We start from the raw sequence: 19732 nt of genomic DNA, 5'->3' as shown, positions 1-19732 counted from the left end.
TAATCAGTAGACATATGAAAAGGTGGCCAACTTTACTAGGTATCAGGGAAATGCCAATGAAAGCCATAATGAGATATCATTACATATACACTAGAATAGCTGAAATTAAAAAGACAGCATCAGGTGTTGACACGGATGTGGAAAAACTAGACCTCTGACATATTGTTGGGAATGTGAATTGCTATAATCTCTTTGGAAAAATATTGGCAGTATCTACTAAAGCTGATCATAAACATGCCCTATGATTCAGCAATGCGACTCCTATGTATAAACACAACAGAAAAACATGTACATCAATCAATAAATTTATTCTTAAAAATGCTGAGGAAAAATAAATACCAGTTTAGGACAGTCTTTTTTTCCTGTGTTGGAGAAGTATGAAGAACAAGGGAGAAACAGGGCTGGGATTAGGAAGGAGTAGATTAAAGTTCAACTTTACCTGAAATACTAATTTCCTTAAAAGATAATCTGAAGCATATGTGGTAAAATATTAACATTTGATAAAGCTATGTGAGAAGAATGTGGGTTTGTTATAGTATTCTTTATAATTCTCTGAATGCTTAAAATATTTCATAAAGAAATTTTTATAAATATTTTATTTATTTATTTACTGTTGCGGGGGAGGAAATTAGGTCTATTTATTTATTTTTAGAGGAGGTACTGGGATTGAACCCAGGACCTTGTGCATGCTAAGCATACACTCTAACACTTGAGCTACACCCTCCCTGCTGAAATTTTTTAAATCTTGCAGAAGAATAAAGACTCAGAGAATGTTTAGGAGCCATTGACTTAAAAAAGAAAAGCTTGTAATAAGAAAATACAGTATAATGCCAATATTGTATATGTAAACATACCATGTATATACATGCATACATGGATATAATGTAATGAAACTGGCACTTTATCTCTGGGGTCTTCCTCCCCCAAATGCATAATCTTGGTATAATCATGAGAAAAACACCAGACAAATTCCAACCAAAAGACATAATACAAAATACCCTTACCAGTACTCTGTAAAACTGTCAACGTCATCAAAAATAAGGAAGTCTGAGAAACTGACACAGCCAAGGGGATCTGTGACATGACAACTAAATATAATATGCTACCCTGTAGTCTTCAGTAAAGCAGCTTAAGTTATTCACAGAGAGAAAGTCACAGAGACCTGAAGAATCTGAGACTTTCAGAGAAATTCAACTGGTCCGACCCATCATACAGCCATTTATGTCGCCGGCTCCACAGAGAAGCCCACAAGGCCCTGGGTTCAGAGCCACTCAGTTCTTCAAGGGCCCTGTGCTGCCATCTACCGGATAGCTGGAAAACGTCGACCTCCTCTGCTGTATCTCGGGAACTCGTGGGGCTGGGAGAAGTTACTTGGAGAGAAGACTGGAGCGCTAATTAAATTACGGAACACGTGTCGCTGTCACATACTTCATTCTAGACTTGTACAAAGCAAAGGCTCTACTTTTCTGTGGCTATTGCAGGCTCTCCCAACTCCGTATTAACTCTTACACTCATAAAATTCACAGACTTCCTCGCTCATCTACCTCCACATGCACCGATCTGACTCTTACTGCCAGTCTCCCAGAACTCAGACTCAGCTGCATAACGTAGGATGCTGAAGCTGCTCACCCTCACAGACATGAGACCTCGCCAAGCAGATTCTCCCATCTTTACATAGCCCTGAGATTCCTTGCACTATTCGGTAAACCCCACATACATCACACATTAGGGCAAGTATGCGTGCTGACGCAGAGGGCTTCACTGAAAGATTCAAGTTTCGCAGGCAGCTCATGACAGAGTGAAAGCCTGGGAGGGCATAGTCAGGCTCAGTGCCCTCGGGCTAGCGCTTTGGCCCCGGCTCTGGCTCCCCGACTCCGGCCCGATCCGGTTAGCCTAGGCCGCGCACTACAAGCCTAGGCCCCGCCCTTCTAGACCTGTCATCACAGAAGCCGCACGTGGCCAGGGTGGGACCTCGGGCGACCTACAGCCATCACTCTGTCTCCTCCGCCATCCATTGGGGCCGCCGCCGCCAATCAGAGCCAGCGGTTCCGGGCTGGAGCGCGAGCTCCGGGGTGAGGCGTGCAGAGAAGGGGCGGAGGGAGGAGAGGCTTTGAGATGGGAGGGGGTTAGCGGTGGAAAGGGGCCTGGCACGAGTTCTGCCAGGCTGGAATCCGAGGGGTTGGATTTTAGTGAAAGGCAGAGAGACCAAAAGGGGGCGGCGACCAGGGGTGTGGCGAGGGACAAGGAGAGGTTCAATGGGGAGACTCCGAGAGGGAGATAAGGGGCGGAGCCAGGGAGGGGTGGGACACTGATTACAGGGGAGGAGCCGGAGGAATTAAAGAAACTAGGAAAGGGGACGAGCCCGGGGAAGGTGGGAGGTGGGACAAGGGGGAGGGTGGGTCCGGGCATTGTGGGGTGGGGCTCGGACCAAAGGGGCGAGGTTTGCAGGCCGAGACTGCAGCCAGGGCTGCTCTGTAACTGCCCCAGTCCACTACCTCCCCAGGTGCAACGGGACCCACGGAACTACAGGTGTGGGGCGGGGTGCGCGTGGAAGAAGGGACGAGGACGGGGGTGCGCTTGGGCAGACATGAGGAGGTAGGGAGCATGTTAGGGAAGGAGAGGATCTGGAGAAATGTTGGGGCAGTGGAGTAAGACAGAGTTGGGGGAGGAGTTGGAGGCCCAATGTGTGGGCAATAAGGTGCATTCGCCAGTAGTCCTTGTGAAGGAGGAGCGGGAGTGCGTTGTGAGGGTGGGAAGTACCGTGAGGGGCTGAGGTCGCTATCTGGAGGGTTGGAGACGATACTTGAGGGGGGAGGGGATCTGAAGGCTCTTCGGTCGGGGTTGGGGGTGTTGTGTGATGGAGAAGGGCTGGTGGTCCAGAGTGTGGGAAGGGCAGAAGGACTGTGTAGAGGAAGAAGGGATGGGGCTGCGGGCACTGTGTGAGGGGAAGGGGTTGTAGGCCCCAGATGAGGAGGGAAGAACCCCTAGTGCTTTGAGAAAGTCTGGGGGCATTGTAGAGACTCCAGGAAGATGTTTGTGTACTGTGTTTTAGGAAAGAGAGAGATGGAATTAGTGGGATGAAGAAGCCAGTTTGTAGTGTTCCTGGCTCCTCAGCTCATAACTCCACTCTCAGGCCTGAGCACTCCAGGCCCCACTTGCCACTAGGGCTTATGTGACTATCTCACTCAGCTTCAGATCTGTCTGGCTGAGACTGGGTTTTTACCCACTAGCTGGTGACCCTGGGGACCCTTCCCCCATTCGGTTCCTGTTAACCCCCCACTCTAGTTCCTGTTCCTTCTAGAAGACTACCTTGGTCCCTGTCTTCCCCCCCCCAACCCCCCTTTGCCCTGCCCTTATGCTCTGGGTGTGCTCATTTCCCACTTCCTTCCTCGCCCTGGGGCCTGGCCTGGTCCTTGCCTGTCTAGGAGCTGTGCCCTGCCTCAGACTTTGTACTCAATGACCAGGGACCTAAGTAACCTGCAGCAAGGCCCAGACCCCGCCTGCCCTCACTACTACCAAGGTCTCTCCCAACAGCTCCGCCAAGTGACCAGTAGCCACATTTTTACCACTTGCCCCATACTAATTTCCCCACACATTTCCTTCTCTTTGTTGGGGAACCCTAAGACCCTCAAAAATTCTGGGCTTCTGTGGGAGAGGGAAATGGTGAGACTGGTAAGACATACTAAGAGTCTTTGATGCAAGTCGTGAGAGGTGGGCTACTATTGTAGGCTGAATTTAGGAAGGGATGTGAAATTCCAGCCTCTGCTGGGGAAAGAAGAACAAATGGCTCCCTACATTCCTCGCTTGGAAGCTGTTAGAACTGAGACTAGGACCTAGTTCTCTTGGGGGCTTCTGTGTTTCCCTAAAGGGACCTGATATAATACCAGAGTTCTTTTTGCCCCTGGGCTGGCTGGGAGTGGGTGAGAAATCTCTGCTTTCCACACAGTGGCTGAATGAGTGTGACAGTGTTGCTGAAAGGGGCCCCAAGCCTGCCTCCTCTGGCTGAGAGACTGGCTGGAGCGGGAGGGGGTGCTGGGGCCAGACAAAGCCATGGGGTAGGGTGGGGTAAAGGAGGGCAGGCCGAAGCCTTTTGAGGAGGAGCTGATTGCTATGGCAACACAGCTCCCCAGACTGTCTCTCAGAGAGGCGGGCCTAGGGCAGACTCACTGCAGTTTCCTCAGGACTGAGGCATTTGTGTGAGTGGGTGGGGCATGAAGAGAAAGGGCATCAGTCTGCTGTGCTGAGGCTGGAGTATAGCCTTTCTGCTTTGGTACAAGCAGCAGGGCATTCAGACACTTAGACCCATCCTCTGAAAATGGATACGAGTGAACAATAGCCATTAGACTTATAGCAGTATAAGGTCAGAGTTGTAGATGCCCTTAATGGTTATCAGTTATACAAACTCCTCATTTTACAGATTTGGAAATTAACAACCAAAGACACAAGTCTCACAGTGAAAGAGCAGGCATTAGAACCCAGGTGTCCTGATTGCTGTTCACTCAGCCCAGGGCTCATTGTTTCTTTCAGCCAGTGTTTATTGAGCACCTATTATATGTCAGGCACTGATGTTGACTTTGGGAATACCAGCATGAACAAAGCAGACAAACTGCTACTCTCATGGTGCTTCCATTCTCATAGGTAGAGAAAGAAATGGTGTATGTGTGTGTGTGTGTGTGTGTGTGTGTGTGAGAGAGAGAGAGAGAGAGGAAGAAGAGGGGGGGAGGAGGGGCAAGAAGGAGAAGTGTCAGCTGGTGATAACTGCTATGAAAAAAAATAAAGCAGGGTAAGAATTTAGGGCAGCTAAGGTAAAGCCTCTTGATTGTACCATGCAGCTTTCCCAAGGCATACTGAAGCCTAGAACATCTTTGATCCTTCCCTCTGAACTATTGCGCCATGACCTTTCCAGATAACTAAAGCCTGGGCCTATGATAGAGGTGGTTAGATAGAATAAGGTGGGGCCAGCAAGGGATTATTTCTTCCCTACAGTGTTCTATGTTTAACTGACTTCCCAGTAAGCTTTTACTAAGGCAAGTAGGCTCTTACATTGGTACTCTGAAATTATGTTCAGGGTGTTGGAAATTTCCTAAATCCTGTTTCTTAGCATTAGGGAACCAGCAAGGAAGTTAGTCTTGCAGTTGCGTTCTTTTTTCAGGGTTTTTCCGCTGGGCAGAGGTGAGGAGAAGGGCACCCAAGGGAACTGTTAGTTGCTTATCCTTCCTAAGTCTAGGGCACAGGGAGGACGTAGGGGAGGAGAACCTCTTTTTACTGTCCAGTGACAACCTCGGGGGCCCTTGGGGCCAACACCACAGGCAAGGTAGCTTGGGCCTTCTGTGGCTTCTGAACTATTAAAGAATGGACTCCCCCTCTTCCGGAGGCACAGCCAGGGAGCCTGCCCTCAGTTTGAGTCCTACCTCTTTTGACACTGGTCTTTCCCTCGTGCTTCCGTGGAAGACTGGGAGAAAAAGCCTCTTAAATTCCAAACTGTCTGACTTTACAAGTGCAGAGGGAAAGATAGACAGGACTGTTTATTTTCTTAACTTGCCCCCAGAGCAGCGCCTCTGAAAAATGCCTTTTAATGTCTAATCCTTGCAAATGTTTCCATTCTGGTCATTAAAAAAATAGGAGAATAAGAATTAAGAATCCTGGCCCTGCTGCCACTTAATTTGGCTGAGTTTGGGCTGGGCCTGGGGCCCAGTAACTCCGGGAGGGTGGGGAGTTTCGAAGGAGCTATGAATCATAGTGAGCTCCGTCACAAGAGTTGGGCACATTTTCCCCCACTGTGGACAGATTCCTGGGTGCTCTGCCTCCTTGAACAGGGGCTTATGAATAGAAAAGAGTACTGGCAGAAAGGGGCTAAGCAGCCTGATCTCAGAATGGACGTTCAAAGGCAAAAAATGATGTCTAGATTCCTGAATTAAAATGTATCCCTATCTCAGGAGCCCTTGGGGCCCCTCTAATAAAGGCAAGAGAACATCAATGTAGAGTAAGAGAAGAAAGAATACTGTTTCTCAATGGAAGGAAATAAGACTCACTTCAGGACTTTTCATCTGCTCTCGCATGAAGGAAGCTTCCTGGGCCTTAACAGCCCTCTGGTCTCGGGAACCTTGATTTGCAAGGCATGGAGAGATGAATGGGAGTTGGGATATTTGGGGTCTGGTGTGGGAAGAGCTGGCTGACTCTGGAGATTGTTGAACTGTGTCTATGAAAGCCCTAGAGCGTCCTATTAACCAGCTTTGGAAGAGGAAGGGCGGGGTGCAAAATGGGAGGCCTACGTCTTTCAAAGGGTTAAATGGCAGATCTGAGAGCAGCTTTGGATTTCGGCAGCAGATGGGTTAAGGAGATAGGTGGGGCTACCCTGGTAGTCCTGCCCCCTTGTGGACCAATGGGCGTGCGTTTCTTGCAGGGGGCGTGCCTCACACTTGAGGTCGTAGGGAGGCTGGCCTCCTTTGGGCCAATGAGCATGGTCGCTGCCCACGGAGGGCCGAGTTTTAGGGGGCGTGGCGGCCGCGGTGGCCGCGGCGGGGGTGTTGGGGCGCTAGGCGGGGCGGGCAGCCCCATCAGCTGGTAGGAAATGGCCTGTGAGTCAGAGGGGCAGTGGAGTCGGCACCGCGGAGCCGGGGCGGCCACGGGGAGGGACAGTCGCGGGGAGGGGCGCGGCAGCGGCTTGGGGGCTGCGGGCGCCAGGGCCCGCTAGTGTTGCACACGAAGCTGAACAGAGAAGAGCCTAACAGAGCAGGGCTCAGTCTGAGCCACCCTTTGTCTGGGTTGGGGGCCCTTGGTGGGGAGAACCGGGCATTCGAGGGGAGGGACCGGGACGGGACGGGACGGAAGGGCCCGGAGCAGAGGCCGCGGCGGCAGAGCCAATTTGGGAACGGGGTGAGTTTGTGCTAGGGGGAAATAGCAAATCTCCGAAGCTCCAATAGGGAATGGGGCCTGTCCCAGGCTGTGGGGAGGAGAGGGGTGAGAAAAGACTTGGGAGGCTAAGCAGGGAGTTGGGGCGGGGGGTTCGTTCAGAACAAGGAGTCCTGGAGCCCGGGTGCTGGGGTGAGTCTGCTGGGCTCATTTTGGAGGAGGTGTTAAGATTTGTTTCCTCTCCACGGAGGGTGGAGGGCTCTGGGCCAGAGGTAAGAGGTTGGTGAGAAAGCAGTGGTTGACCTTCCTACCCACAGTGGTGGTCCCCCTAGCTTGTGTGGACGGATGTAGAGATAAAATGTAGAGCAGCTGGCAGCAGTTCTCTCTGAAGGGGGTGAGGGTGGAAAGCACATGGAGAGGAATTCTCCTTCCTGCACCCTTCTTGATCAGGGTAGAAATGGATACCTTTTATACTAAAGGGAAGGGGAGAGTGAGCCTGGGAGCTCAACACCCACCTACCCCTCCTCCCAGGCCTAGCAGGTGTCTGAGGGTATTGACCCCATGGTATTCTGGGACTTGTTGTTTTTGCTGGCCTTGCTGCCTTGGCATGTTGGGAGCTGTAGTCCTTGCCAGCCACAGCCTGATACAGTTGTTTGACACCAGCCACCCACCCCCTGCACAGAGAATAAGGTTTTGCCTACCCTGCCCCTCCCTCTCCCCACCAAGTCCTGCCCCATGAGTCAGCTTGAAGCCATGGTCTAGAGCCAGACCGGCTGGGTGGCAGAGAACTGAGTCTTAAAGCTTCTCATTGACCCAGCAGGAACTGAGAGGGCTCGGGGGTAATAAGCAGATGCCAGGCATGCTGGGGTCAAGCCCCATATCATGTCATCACCTGGCTTCCTCAGAGCAAGGACTCAAGAGGCCAACTGGGATGACCTGGAGGTGGGAGTGCTAAGGAAGAGACCCTTCCTCAATCTGTATGATGTAGGTAGAGGAGAGGAGGAAAGAGATGAGTACAGGTTGTACCCTCTGACAATGCTGCCATTGGCATTCTGCCCTTTTCAGACACCCCACCCACCAAAGGGAACCAGAATTTTCTTAGGGCTTCCAGTTCTAATGAGAACTTGGTGAAATAGGATAGTGTAGGGTGCAATGATGGGAACTTGATGTAAGGGAGCTTTTTGGTCCCTGGGTGCAAATCTCCCCTTTCTCCCTGCCTCCGACCCCACCTCTGTTGTTGCTGATTCTCCTTATACAATTAATCTCTCTGCTTCTCTCACTCTGGGAGTTTTTCTCTGCACTGTCAGGACTGCTGCCCAGATCTCTAGGGCTTGCATTCTACTTTTTTTCAGTCCTGTTTTATGCAAGGAGCGAGGCACAAATCTATCTTCAAGAACCCTGTGGTCAATTGGAGATGTTTTACCCACAGAAGCAAGCAAAACTGCCACAGGGTTACAGGAGATAATGACACTGCCACAGGTGAAGATTCAGAGGAGACAGAGATATCTGTGGTCTGGGGTGGCAAGAACAGGCTTTCTGGAGGGGATAGCATTTGGCCTAGCCAAGGAGGAAGGGTAGGACTTGGATAGGCATTCAGGGGGAATTCCTAGAAGGGGAAAGGGTTTTGTGGATAGCAGGCAGCACAGGCTACTGACCAAAGGAGAAGCTTGATCTTGGGGACAGTATTTCCTCTCACGATGAAAAATGGCCTTCAGTTTGACATCCCTCACCCAATATGGGCTCCTGAGGGTGGACAAATCAGTGAAGACCATCTTGTCCCCTGGCAGAAAAGCAGTGGTTTGGGGTTTTGGGTGTTCGATACGTTGGAGACGAGTGAGAGGTACTCCAGCTGTCTGACTGTCTCTGCCTTATCTCTAGTTTGCAGGGCCTAGGGGGTGGGGTAGGCCCTGGAAAGTGCCTTTTAGCTGTGCTTCCTCTCCCACCCCACCCCCCAGACTTGTTTTGGTTAGATTTGTTGCTTCCTGTTAAAGGGACAGACTGCTGGGGGCAATTGGGGGTTTAATGCTGAAGGGCCCACTTTGAGCTGACCTGAGGTTTGTACCTCTAAGGAGCACTGATGGGGGTTAAGTTTCTGCAAAACCTTTGCCCTTAAGGTTCTGAGGTGGCACTTGTCCCTTTGCAGATAGGTATATGGGAGGGAGTTGTGCAACTCAGTGGCCTTGACTAGGAAAGCTGAATTCTTGCTTTGGCCACCTCTCAGCTGGCATGATCTCTTGGACCATGAGGTATCTCATCCCCCTTCCCATTCAAGGCAGAAGTTCCCCAGCTGGTGGCCCTGACAAATAGTCATCCTGCCTCAACTTACTTCTCACTTCCTTATTACAAAGAGCTAAGACCTGCCTCTCTGTGACTCCTTGGGTGGCCCAGTTCTGCCCTCTGGACCCTGGATCCCAAGACTGCCCTTTCTGTTTCTGAAGAGCTTCTTATGCCAGAGGAGGATGTCCTGGGGTATGCTCTGTTAGCCCACAATTGGAGAGGCGCCTTATCACTGGCTCCAGAGATCCTGGCTTATGTCTGTTTTTCTCTCCTCAGGGTCCAGCTGAGCCCAGGAGCTGCACGGAATGGTGGCAGTCACCTTGCCAGTGCAGCAGGCATGGACCAGACTGCAAGCTAGGAGAACAAGGCATCAGTCAGGAAGCGGCAACACACAGCTAGGCGTAAGGCCTCTTCATGGGGGTGAGTGCCAGGGAGAGGGAGGGAGAGCCGGTCCAATTAGAAACCTGAGCTAACCATGTCACGTTCTCAGAAGTTCTGGGAGAGGCCTCTAGGTTCCATTAATCCATCTGGGGATTTGGATACCTTCAACCCAGGAGTCCTCCAAGGTCACCTCTTCAGTCCAGGGGAGGATCTGAAATTCAGCTGGGAGGGAGAAGATTCACTGATTGCTCTGACCATCTTTTCTTCTCTTCTCTTGTACAGATGTCCCCAGGTCCCCCAGCCCAGGCCCAGCATAAAGGCTGTGTGGGGGGGCCCCCCTGACCCAAGGGGGGCTTCATGCGCCACGTGCAGGCCGAGCCGTCTCCATCCTCAGAGCCAGAGGCTGGCCCTTCGCAGCCTGCAGTCAGGCAGGGGGCCCTCCAGGGTGGCCTGCTCATGGGCTACAGCCCAGCAGGGGGGGCATCATCCCCCGGGGTCTACCAGGTATCCATCTTTTCCCCTCCTGCTGGTGCCTCTGAGCTTCACAGGGCCCTGAAACGGCCAGCCCCGCCTACCGAGGGTCCCCGGGAGCTGAAGAGAGGCCCTGGGCTGGGGGCCAGAGAGGGACTACCCCCTGAAGAACCATCTACTGTGGGACTATTGGGCCCAGAGGGACTGGGGCTGGGATTGGGTGTGGCCAGCCAACATTTCTGCCATCATGGCCTCTGTGTTGTGGAACAGGGAGGTAGTTCCACCTCACCTTGGACTTCAGGAACCTGGAGCCCTCCCTGGCCCCCATCAAATGCTTCCTGCAATACTTTGCACACCAGAGACTGGGTTTCCCCAGATCCAGTGGGACAGGGGTCCCTGGGAGAGTCCCCAGGGCCAGCCCATCCGGGCCAGCTGCACACACTTGACACTGATTTGCACAGTCTTGCACAAATAGGGGATCAGAGCCCAGTGGCTGGGGTGGGCAACGGGGGCAGCCCCTGGCCTAGGGAGTCCCTTGGCACTGCCAATGGGCACAGCCCCGAGCACACACCCCCTGGCCCTGGACCTCCAGGCCCCTGCCCCACCAAGCGAAGGCTGCTTCCTGCTGGAGAAGCCCTGCATGTCAGCTCTGAGGATGAGGGGCCAGCCCCTCGGAGGCGCCGGGGAGCCCTGGGCCACCCTCCTGCTGCCAACAATTCTGATGCCAAAGCCACACCCTTCTGGAACCACCTGCTGCCTGGGCCCAAGGAGCCTGTACTGGTAAGCCAGGAGGGATGATCTGCTCTTAAGTGGATGTGTGTGTGGGGAAAGGTTATGGGCTATGGGGATGTTCCTATAAGAGCTTGTGATGAGCCCCTGCTCCAAACATACCTGGCCTCTACCCAATCTCTTTCCTTAACCTTTCCTCTCCACAGGACCCAAGAGACTGCAGTCCCATGGGACGGAGGCTGAAAGGTGCCCGTCGCCTGAAGCTGTAAGTGACCAGCTTCTCTCTCTGCCCTGTCCCTGAAAATGGGACAGAAGTCTGTAATCCTCTTTCCAATTCCACTGTAGGGGACCTCAGGGAAGGAGGCCTGGGTAGTATCAAATAGTGGAGCCCAAGGACGTGAGCAAGCATCCCAGATACCTGAAGCCAACCCACTATGTATTCCTTCCCTTACCAGGAGCTCCCTTCGAAGCCTCCGGAAGGGTCCAGGCCTGCTGAGCCCCCCCAGTGCCTCCCCTGTTCCTACTCCCACTGTCAGCCGTACCCTGTTGGGCAACTTTGAGGTAGTTTCCCTTGGATTCCTTCATTGAGGGGTTTTGTGGGAAGGGATGGTGGAGTGTTGCCTGGATGGATAAAGAAAATAGCTAGCATCTTTCTCATAATGTGTTTTCCCACCTCAACCCCAGGAATCATTGCTGCGAGGACGTTTTGCACCATCTGGCCACATTGAGGGCTTCACGGCAGAGATTGGAGCTAGTGGATCCTACTGCCCTCAGCATGTCACGCTGCCTGTCACTGTCACCTTCTTTGATGTTTCTGAGCAAAATGCCCCGGCCCCCTTCCTGGTATGACCTGACCTCAACCCAAAGTTAGCTTATGAGGAGGATGAGGGTTGGGGCAGGAGGTATTCTTCAGATGTTCTTATCTAAAGAGTGATGTCAGGAGAATGTCAGGGCCAGGTGGGGAGAACTCTAGTATGGGGCAGGGGCTGGGTCCCAGAGTGAGAGATTGTAGTGATGCATGAGTATTCAAGGAATCTCCCAGACTCTATCTTGGCTGATGGCTCCATGGCCTTCCCAGGGTGTCGTGGACCTGAACCCCCTGGGGAGGAAGGGTTACAGCGTGCCCAAGGTGGGCACCATCCAAGTGGTGAGTTTTCCCTGAGGGGGAGTGGGAGTGGGGAGAGGAAAACATCCCCTAGACCCTACCAACCTTGCTTGTCCTGCCCCAGACCTTATTTAACCCCAACCAGACTGTGGTGAAGATGTTCCTCGTGACCTTTGACTTCTCGGACATGCCTGCTGCCCACATGACCTTTCTGCGCCATCGCCTCTTTTTGGTGCCTGTGGGTGAGGAGGGAAATGCTAGCCCCACCCGCCGCCTCCTCTGCTACTTGTTGCACCTCAGGTGAGGACAGGGGCCCAGGGCAGCTGGAGAGGAGGCCCAGGTACCTTTCTCTGACCAGGATTTCTCCTTGCTTCTCTACTGTCTGGTTTCTCACTTTGGTCACCCTGCCTGTTCTCCCCCAGGTTCCGGAGCTCCCGCTCAGGCCGGTTAAGCCTGCATGGAGACATCCGCCTGCTTTTTTCCCGCCGGAGCCTGGAACTGGACACAGGTCTCCCTTACGAACTGCAGGCTGTGACTGAGGCCCCTCACAATCCACGTTACTCACCTTTGCCCTGACTGTCAGTGCCCTGAACCCATGTGGGTCAAGAACCTGCCCATCCTGCTCCATCCTGAACAGAGCAAACACGTGGAGAAGTGGCGAGAGACCCTTCAAGCTTGAATTAAAGCCCTCGCCATGCTCATGCCCAAATTGATTACTTGGGTGTTTAGAGCTTCTGCTCCGTACCACACCCTGACCTACTCTGGGTACTCCACGTGCCTGCCCCCTCCTTTGGATTTCCCAGGCCAGCTGAGGTAGTGGGGAGGACCTGGAGCTACCCTGAGGTTGTCCTAAGTTCCCAGGCAAGTCATGCCAGCGTTGCCTCCCTGTCCTGGGCAGGGGCCACTTATTATTTTATTTATTTTTTAATTTATAATTTATTCAAATTGGATTGCCTTGGTAACCTCCCAAAGCTGATAATTGGCATTGCCCCTCCTCCTTTCCCACTCTCAGATATTGCTCCAACTTCAGGAGTTGAAGACGCTAATATGGCGACTGCAGGAGAACTGCTCTCCCTCAGCTGAGGGCAGAGAACTTATCCCAGGAGGACTGAGTCACTAGCCAAAGACTCAGCTTCCCCTGTCCTTCCGTATTGCTTTTACTTCTTCTACCCTCTGACCCCTCTCTGAAAGCCAACGTGTGTGTGTGTGTGTGTGTGTGTGTGTGTGTGTGTGTGTGTATGTATGGGTGGGTGTGTGTGAAAGAGCATGCATGCATGTGAGCACACACAGGGGTTAACCACCCCTTATCTAGGACTCCAGCCTCTGGTTGTCCCTCTCCTCCTGCCTGTGTCTCCTTGCTTTGGGGTCCTGACTGAGGAAGGTGTTCAGGGGCAGAGTCAGGGCCAAGGACTGGGGTGCCTCCTCTCACCTGGCCAGACTCTGACCCACCTACCTCAGCTGGGGTAAGGGGCACCCTTCAAACTCAGTCATGTATTTACCAACTACCCCATTCTCCACTTCAGACTCTGACCTAGCCTTAGCCCTGCTGGGGCTGGGCTGAGGGGAACAAGCATTTGCTGAAACTTGAAGAAAAAAAAAAAACAGGAAAAAATTGTACCTGGTACTTTTTTTTAGGAAAAACAAAGAAAGAAAGAAAATAAATTCTTGTTTGGAAACTTGAGCTAAGCCTTACTTTTTCTGTTGGGGAGAGCCTGGGAATGGAGATGGAGGGCCTAACTGGAGCTGGGATTCTGCTCTTTCCCCAGAGAAGAGATGTGAGGCCATAAGGTCTTAGGTGAGAGGTGATTCTTTGAGTCTGGTCTTGCTCTTTTCACCTAATAGGGTGGGGTGGTGGCGAGGGTTCAGCCATAAAAGCTGAACTCTGAATGTGGATCTGGATTCTTACATTGGTTCTATTGTTGATGATTTTAGCTCCTCTGACCCTACGTGCCCTGATATGTAAAATGAGGGTGACTATGTAAGTCTCTTAAAGGATGTGCCAGAGCATCAGAGATGTATGCAGGGTGACATGATCCAGATAAGGCTGACATTGGGGCTGTGTGCTGGACTCTATGCAAGGGGACCTGGCCTGATTGATAGACTCTGGCCAGGAAGAGGTAGAAAAAGCTGTGGTGCCTTGGAAAAAGAGAGGAGGGGGAAATCTCAGCCCAATCACCAATGTTAGGTCCAGTCACCATGGCAACAGGAATGGGGTCAGTCCCCAGTGGGAAGGCTGGGTACAACACAGCAGGACTACAAGAGAATGTCACTATGGCAACCATGGAAACGAGTCAGCTCCAATCCCCTGGTCGCTATGGTGACAGATGGGGGCAATTATACACGCATAAGGGTAAACCGAGTTTCCGGTGCAGGTAAAGAACTCCATGGGAGGCTTTTCTGAACCATTTGCCTGCGGAAAATAGTCTCCATTTGGTCACGGTGTCCGGGTTCTTGGACTTCATCAGTGAGAACCAGAAGAAGATCCAGCCTTGGACCCTCTTTAGAAGGTCTGCGTCTCTCAGGGAGCAACTAAATGCACGCTTCTGTCAAATAACGCTGATTGGCTGAGTGTGGAATGGGGGAAGGGACGGCCAGAAGTACATCCGGGGGAGTGGAAATACAGGAGGAAAGGCTTGGCCCGGGTATCTAGAGCGACCGCTCTGCCCCGCGCCTCGTTGGTTCCGGAGGTCGCTGTGGCCGTGGGAGATGCTGGCGCGCGCGGCGCGGGGGACTGGGGCCCTTTTGCTGAGGGTGAGTGCGAGGCAGCTTTCTCCAAGGGTCCGGTCAGAGATCACCTGGGTGTTCAGCTGGAAAGGAGCGGGATTCTAAGTTTGGGGAGAGAAGTGGGGTCAGAGGTTATGGTACTCACGTGAGTCGAGAACCCTTTTGGGTTTTGGGACATGCCTCCTGGGAGGCGCCGAGAGGGGCGGGGTGCCCGGCCGGCTTGGTCTCTGCTAACCCTCGTCTTCCCTTTAGGACTCCGTGCGGGCTTCTGGCCGCGCTCCACGCCGCGCCTCCTCTGGATTACCCCGAAACACCGTGGTACTGTTTGTGCCGCAGCAGGAGGCCTGGGTGGTGGAGCGAATGGGCCGATTCCATCGGATTCTGGAGCCTGTGAGAACCTCTTCTGCCCACCTCAGGCCACCCTGAATCCCAGTTCCCTAACGCCATGGGGGGATTGGGTGAGACCTCGTTGGGGCCTGCCCTCACTGGCTTCTGACATCCCAGGGAGACCTGGCAGGGCCCTGACCATCATACCCATCTTACCTATTGCCCTAGGATCCCACAGGCCCCATGTTGGGAATCTCTTCTGTTCACCCTGTCAGCTCCACCTGTCTGCATGGAGACAGCTACTCTGCTGGCCCCCATTCCCTTGACTCTTCTCTGCAGTCAGAGGCCGGGCCTCACATTCCTATCCTCTTGGGCTTCCCTACCAATGACACCCCAACTCTTTTACTTTTCTGGGGAGAATCTGTGTTGATTCCTTACCTACTCCAGTCCTAGCTTGGACCCCAATCCTACAGCCCCTATCCTTCTGAGGACACGTGACTCCTCTTCCCAGGGCTTGAACATCCTCATTCCTGTGTTAGACCGCATCCGATATGTGCAGAGTCTCAAGGAAATTGTCATCAACGTGCCTGAGCAGTCGGCTGTGACTCTCGGTGAGGGGTTCAGGGTGATGTGGGTGCTCTGAGGCCGTTAGGATATGGCAGCAGGAGAAAAAGCTGTTTGGGACCTGGAGGCCTAGCCTTACTCCTTTTCTCTTCTGCTCCTGACCTGCAGACAATGTAACTCTGCAAATTGATGGAGTCCTTTACCTGCGTATCATGGACCCTTACAAGGTATCTGCCCCCTGCTTTATTCAGCTCCTGAGTTGCTATCCTCACTAAAGTCTTGCATCCAGGCTACTTACACTATCCATTCTCCTTTCAGGCAAGCTATGGTGTGGAGGACCCTGAATATGCTGTCACCCAGCTGGCTCAGACAACCATGAGATCAGAACTTGGCAAACTCTCTCTGGACAAAGTCTTCAGGGTACGGGGATCTGAGCCAGAGTTAGGGTTTGAAGACACATACTTGGCACTCTCAGTCCTTTCTGGGGATCAGTCCCAGGACCTTCTCAGCTCAGACCCCTGATAGGTGGGTTGAGGCTAATGAGATTATACCTCTCTTCCTCCAGGAGCGAGAGTCCTTGAACGCTAGCATTGTGGATGCTATCAACCAGGCTGCCGACTGCTGGGGTATCCGCTGCCTCCGTTATGAGATCAAGGATATCCATGTGCCACCTCGGGTGAAAGAGTCCATGCAGATGCAGGTGGGGGCCAGGGAGGGATAGGGAAGAGGACTTCAGGATGCTCCAATTGCATGGGGACCTGGACTTCCTTCCTAGGGATGGGTACAATTGCAGGTCTGTGTAAAAGTTTACTTTTACTCTGGTTTCTCGTTGATGGGGGTGGCTGGGGGTTTCTAGGTGGAGGCAGAGCGGCGGAAACGGGCCACAGTTCTAGAGTCTGAGGGGACCCGAGAGTCGGCCATCAACGTGGCAGAGGGGAAGAAGCAGGCACAGATCCTGGCCTCTGAAGCAGAAAAGGCTGAACAGATAAATCAGGCAGCAGGTCAGCAGAGGGTAGAGGCTGAGGGATGAACAGAGCATGGATGGGTCTTTGAGGGTTGGTGCTGGAACAGGAGCTTTGGGGTACCCTGTCTCATAGGTCAAGTTCTATCTCTTTTCTTCTAGGAGAGGCCAGTGCAGTTCTGGCCAAGGCCAAGGCTAAAGCTGAAGCTATTCGCATCCTGGCTGCAGCTCTGACACAACATGTGAGAGGCCCCTGGGTGGGAGTCAGGGACAGACATTGACAGTAGAAGAGATTCCCTCATTTACTCTTTGGAGAAATTCCTGTCTTTTTAGTTCCATTGATCCAGATTATATAATCTTGTGTGTTGTGAACTGCGTATCCTCTTTCTGGGAACCTGACTTCTCTCCGCTTCCTTCCCTCCCCTCTCTCTGAATCTGTGATCTCTGATTTTTATCCTCCTTATGGCCACAGAATGGAGATGCAGCAGCCTCACTGACTGTGGCCGAGCAGTACGTCAGCGCGTTCTCTAAACTGGCCAAGGACTCCAACACTGTCCTGCTGCCCTCCAACCCCGGTGATGTCACCAGTATGGTGGCTCAGGTTAGAGTGCCCTGAGGACCTGGCACAGAGCACCAGTGCCAGAGACTGAGACCCTGCCACCACCACCATCAGTTTTACCACAGATGCCTTTAGAGTGCCCTGAGACCTAGACCTCTCTTTGTTCCCTGAAGGAAATACCCTCATTCATCCCTGAAGATAGGGAACCTCTTTTTTTTTTTTCTTTTTTTGCAGATGCTTGTATTAGTATTTTGAGGGTGACCCTGCTCTGGGAGTTTGTAACATTCTTAGACTGACTTCAAAGTTTGTAGGAATAAGGTTTGAGAGAGAGAGGAAAAAGCAAGCTTACTGGCCCCGGCTCCACCTTCTTCCTTTTAGCCATTGATGGGTCGGGCTGCCACTCCTACCATGCATCCTCATGGCTCTCTCTCTGTCCCTCTCCTCAGGCCATGGGTGTGTATGGAGCCCTCACCAAAGCCCCAGTGCCAGGGGCCCAGGACTCAGTCCCCAGCAGGAGCAGCAGGAATGTCCAGGGCACAGATGCAAGTCTTGATGAGGAACTTGATCGAGTTAAGCTGAGTTAATGGAGCCGGGCTTGATCGGGGAGGCTGGGGACAGGGAAGCAGCTCTCCCAGACTCTGGCTCTGGCCTCCCTGCCAAGGTTTTGGTTATTATTTTTTTATTTGAACTTTAATCATGTAATAAACTCTCCAGTGGCAAACCAAAACTGTCCTCTTTGATTGGGGAAGGAAGTTGGGAGAATCCCCAGTGTTTTCCTTGGATGCCCACTCCCAACCTCCAGTCCTGTCAGGTCTCGGGAACTGATACCTCCATGAAAAAGAATGAGTCTCATGTAAAGTGAAATCATCCTGTCTGTCTTCAGGAGAAGCTGTGGGATACAGTGGAAGGACTAAGCCACATGTCTACTGAACTACCAGCTGTGGAGTGTAGTCCCCTCCTGATAAGTGTGGGGCTGTGAATTGAGCAGGTGTTGGGGTTTTTTTTAATGGGAAAGAGGACTGCCCTGGGAGAGTATGGAGTAGTAATGCAGAATGTTCAAAGGGTCTTTAGAGACTGAGGACACTCATTCGTTCATTCAAAAATATTTAATGATGTCTGCCATGTGCCAAGCTCAGTTCTAGACACAGGTTACAAAAGCAGCCGAAACCCAAATGGTCCCTGCTTTCACAGGGAGCAGGATACAAAGTGGTAAGTGCTGTGGTGGAGGAAAGTTCTGGCTGAGGGATCCTGGAGCAGGGAGCATATCTGTTTGTGAGGAGCAACATTGCCAACTCTGCCACTGGGCTCAGGTTGGAAAAAAATCAATGCGTTCACCAGGCTAACATTTGGGGCTGGAATATGCAAAGGCCCGTGGCTCCAGAGAAGTTGGAACATTCAGAGTTGTTTGCTGTGGCTGAAGGGCAGGGTGCTAGGGGATGTGACTGTATGTCAAGGGCCAAATCATGGGGAGATTGGGTCTTGAAAGAGTTTAGACTTTATCCTGGTTTGAGGGGCAGGGGGCTTTTTTTCTCTTTCCCATGAAGAATTGTAAGATGAAGGTAGTCACATCAGTGTTTTAGATAGAGCTGTCCTGCTGCGATGTGGTCAGTGGGTTTGAAGGAGAGATGGGAGGCTGGAAGACAGATGGCTACCTTAGTGATCCAGAGATGATGGTGAGGCCTGAACTGAGGTAAGGCGCTATGGAATAGAGGTGGAGGAATATTTTGACATATTTCTGAATTAGAATTTGTTCAGTTATTCATTTAATGACCATTTAATAATTATACAGAATCCCAAGTATATACCAGGCATTGAGGATATAGTAAAGAAAACAGTTCCCTACTCTCAGTGAGCTCACATTCTATTTGGAAGGGACATATCATGTATAGTATTTCAGATGCTGATGGGTTATACTATAGAGGAAATTAAGAAAGGAAGGGAGATGGGAAATTTGGGTAGAGGAAGCTGTAACATTAAGTAGAGGGTTCCAGGAAGCCTCACTGATGGGACATTTAGGCTTAGATATGGAGATGAGGGGCAAGCCCATTTGGGCATCTGGGAGTAAAACTGACAGAGGAGACAGAGAATGCAAAGGTCCTGAGGCAGAGCATGGCTGCCTTATAACTAGAAGAGCAAAGGAGCTACAGTGGCTGTAACAGAGTTAAGGAAGCAAAGAACTGGCAGCTGGATGAATCAGAGAAGGAAGTGGGGAGCTAGTGTGTAGATTTGCAGGGCCTTGTAGGGCCACTGCAAGAACTGGCTTTCCTCTGAGATGCGAAACCAATAAGAGGTTTTTTTGTTTTGTTTCTAATAGTATCTTTTCTGAGATATAATTCACATACAATGCAGTTCACCTGCTTAAAGTGTAAATTCAATATATTTTTAAAAAATTTATTTATTTTAAAATTTTTGTTTATTTGTTTTTTGAGGGGAGGTAATTAGGTTTATTTATTATTGTTATTTTTTTTAATGGAGGTAGTGGGGATTGAACCCAGGACCTTATGCATGCTAAGCACACACTCTACCACTGAACTATACTCTCCCCCTGTAAGTTCAATATTTGTAGTATATTCAGAATTGTGCAGCTGCCACAATTTAGAACATTTTCATCACTGGTCCCCTGTCCCCACCCTGCCCCCCAAACCCTGTACCCATTTGCAGTCATTCCCCTCTCCCTTCAGCCCTAGACAGCTACTAATTTATTTTCTGTGTCTATAGATTAATATATTAATGTAAATGGAATAGTATAAGATAAATAAAATAATAATATTTTGTGATTGGC

General features: G+C 51.6%; 2 protein-coding genes across 10 annotated transcripts; both read left to right on the top strand.

Moving 5' to 3' along the window:
- Positions 1-2049: 2049 nt before the first annotated feature.
- On the top strand, positions 2050-13496 carry ATOSB (atos homolog B). Of its 9 annotated transcripts, none has more exons than XM_074361769.1 (10): positions 6595-6876; positions 9201-9321; positions 9406-9530; positions 9793-10761; positions 10917-10975; positions 11166-11271; positions 11395-11553; positions 11789-11857; positions 11940-12115; positions 12238-13496. In XM_074361769.1, the coding sequence occupies exons 4-10, from the start codon at positions 9868-9870 to the stop codon at positions 12389-12391; spliced, it is 1617 nt and encodes a 538-aa protein (XP_074217870.1). In that variant the 5' UTR covers positions 6595-6876; positions 9201-9321; positions 9406-9530; positions 9793-9867; the 3' UTR covers positions 12392-13496. The 9 variants fall into 9 exon arrangements, with proteins under 9 accessions (XP_010951117.2, XP_074217869.1, XP_010951114.2 ...); XM_045515176.2 differs by having other exon boundaries at positions 6596-6876; positions 9406-9549; XM_010952815.3 differs by lacking the exons at positions 6595-6876; positions 9201-9321 and adding an exon at positions 2050-2072 and having other exon boundaries at positions 9406-9549.
- Positions 13497-14407: 911 nt separating this feature from the next.
- Positions 14408-17677, top strand: STOML2 (stomatin like 2). Its single transcript, XM_010953139.3, has 10 exons — positions 14408-14566; positions 14792-14929; positions 15378-15477; positions 15599-15657; positions 15749-15850; positions 15996-16130; positions 16287-16431; positions 16554-16633; positions 16864-16992; positions 17397-17677. Exons 1-10 carry the CDS (start codon positions 14522-14524, stop codon positions 17532-17534), a joined length of 1071 nt encoding a protein of 356 aa, XP_010951441.3. The 5' UTR covers positions 14408-14521; the 3' UTR covers positions 17535-17677.
- The last annotated feature ends 2055 nt before the right edge of the window (positions 17678-19732 follow it).

Source organism: Camelus bactrianus, chromosome 4, assembly GCF_048773025.1.
Source record: "Camelus bactrianus isolate YW-2024 breed Bactrian camel chromosome 4, ASM4877302v1, whole genome shotgun sequence".
Taxonomy (NCBI): domain Eukaryota; kingdom Metazoa; phylum Chordata; class Mammalia; order Artiodactyla; family Camelidae; genus Camelus; species Camelus bactrianus.
Note: the sequence above shows the minus strand (reverse complement) of the source record. Positions and strands in the feature narration are given on the sequence as shown.

Excerpts from the sequence above, each read along its gene's own strand:
- ATOSB (XM_010952815.3), top strand. The coding sequence starts at position 9,868 with ATGCGCCACGTGCAGGCCGAGCCGTCTCCATCCTCAGAGCCAGAGGCT. Across the intron at positions 10,762-10,916 it reads GGCCCAAGGAGCCTGTACTG|GACCCAAGAGACTGCAGTCC; the intron begins GTAAGCCAGGAG and ends TCCTCTCCACAG. Across the intron at positions 11,858-11,939 it reads AGGTGGGCACCATCCAAGTG|ACCTTATTTAACCCCAACCA; the intron begins GTGAGTTTTCCC and ends GTCCTGCCCCAG.
- STOML2 (XM_010953139.3), top strand. The coding sequence starts at position 14,522 with ATGCTGGCGCGCGCGGCGCGGGGGACTGGGGCCCTTTTGCTGAGG. Across the intron at positions 16,432-16,553 it reads ACAGATAAATCAGGCAGCAG|GAGAGGCCAGTGCAGTTCTG; the intron begins GTCAGCAGAGGG and ends CTTTTCTTCTAG. Across the intron at positions 16,634-16,863 it reads CTGCAGCTCTGACACAACAT|AATGGAGATGCAGCAGCCTC; the intron begins GTGAGAGGCCCC and ends TTATGGCCACAG.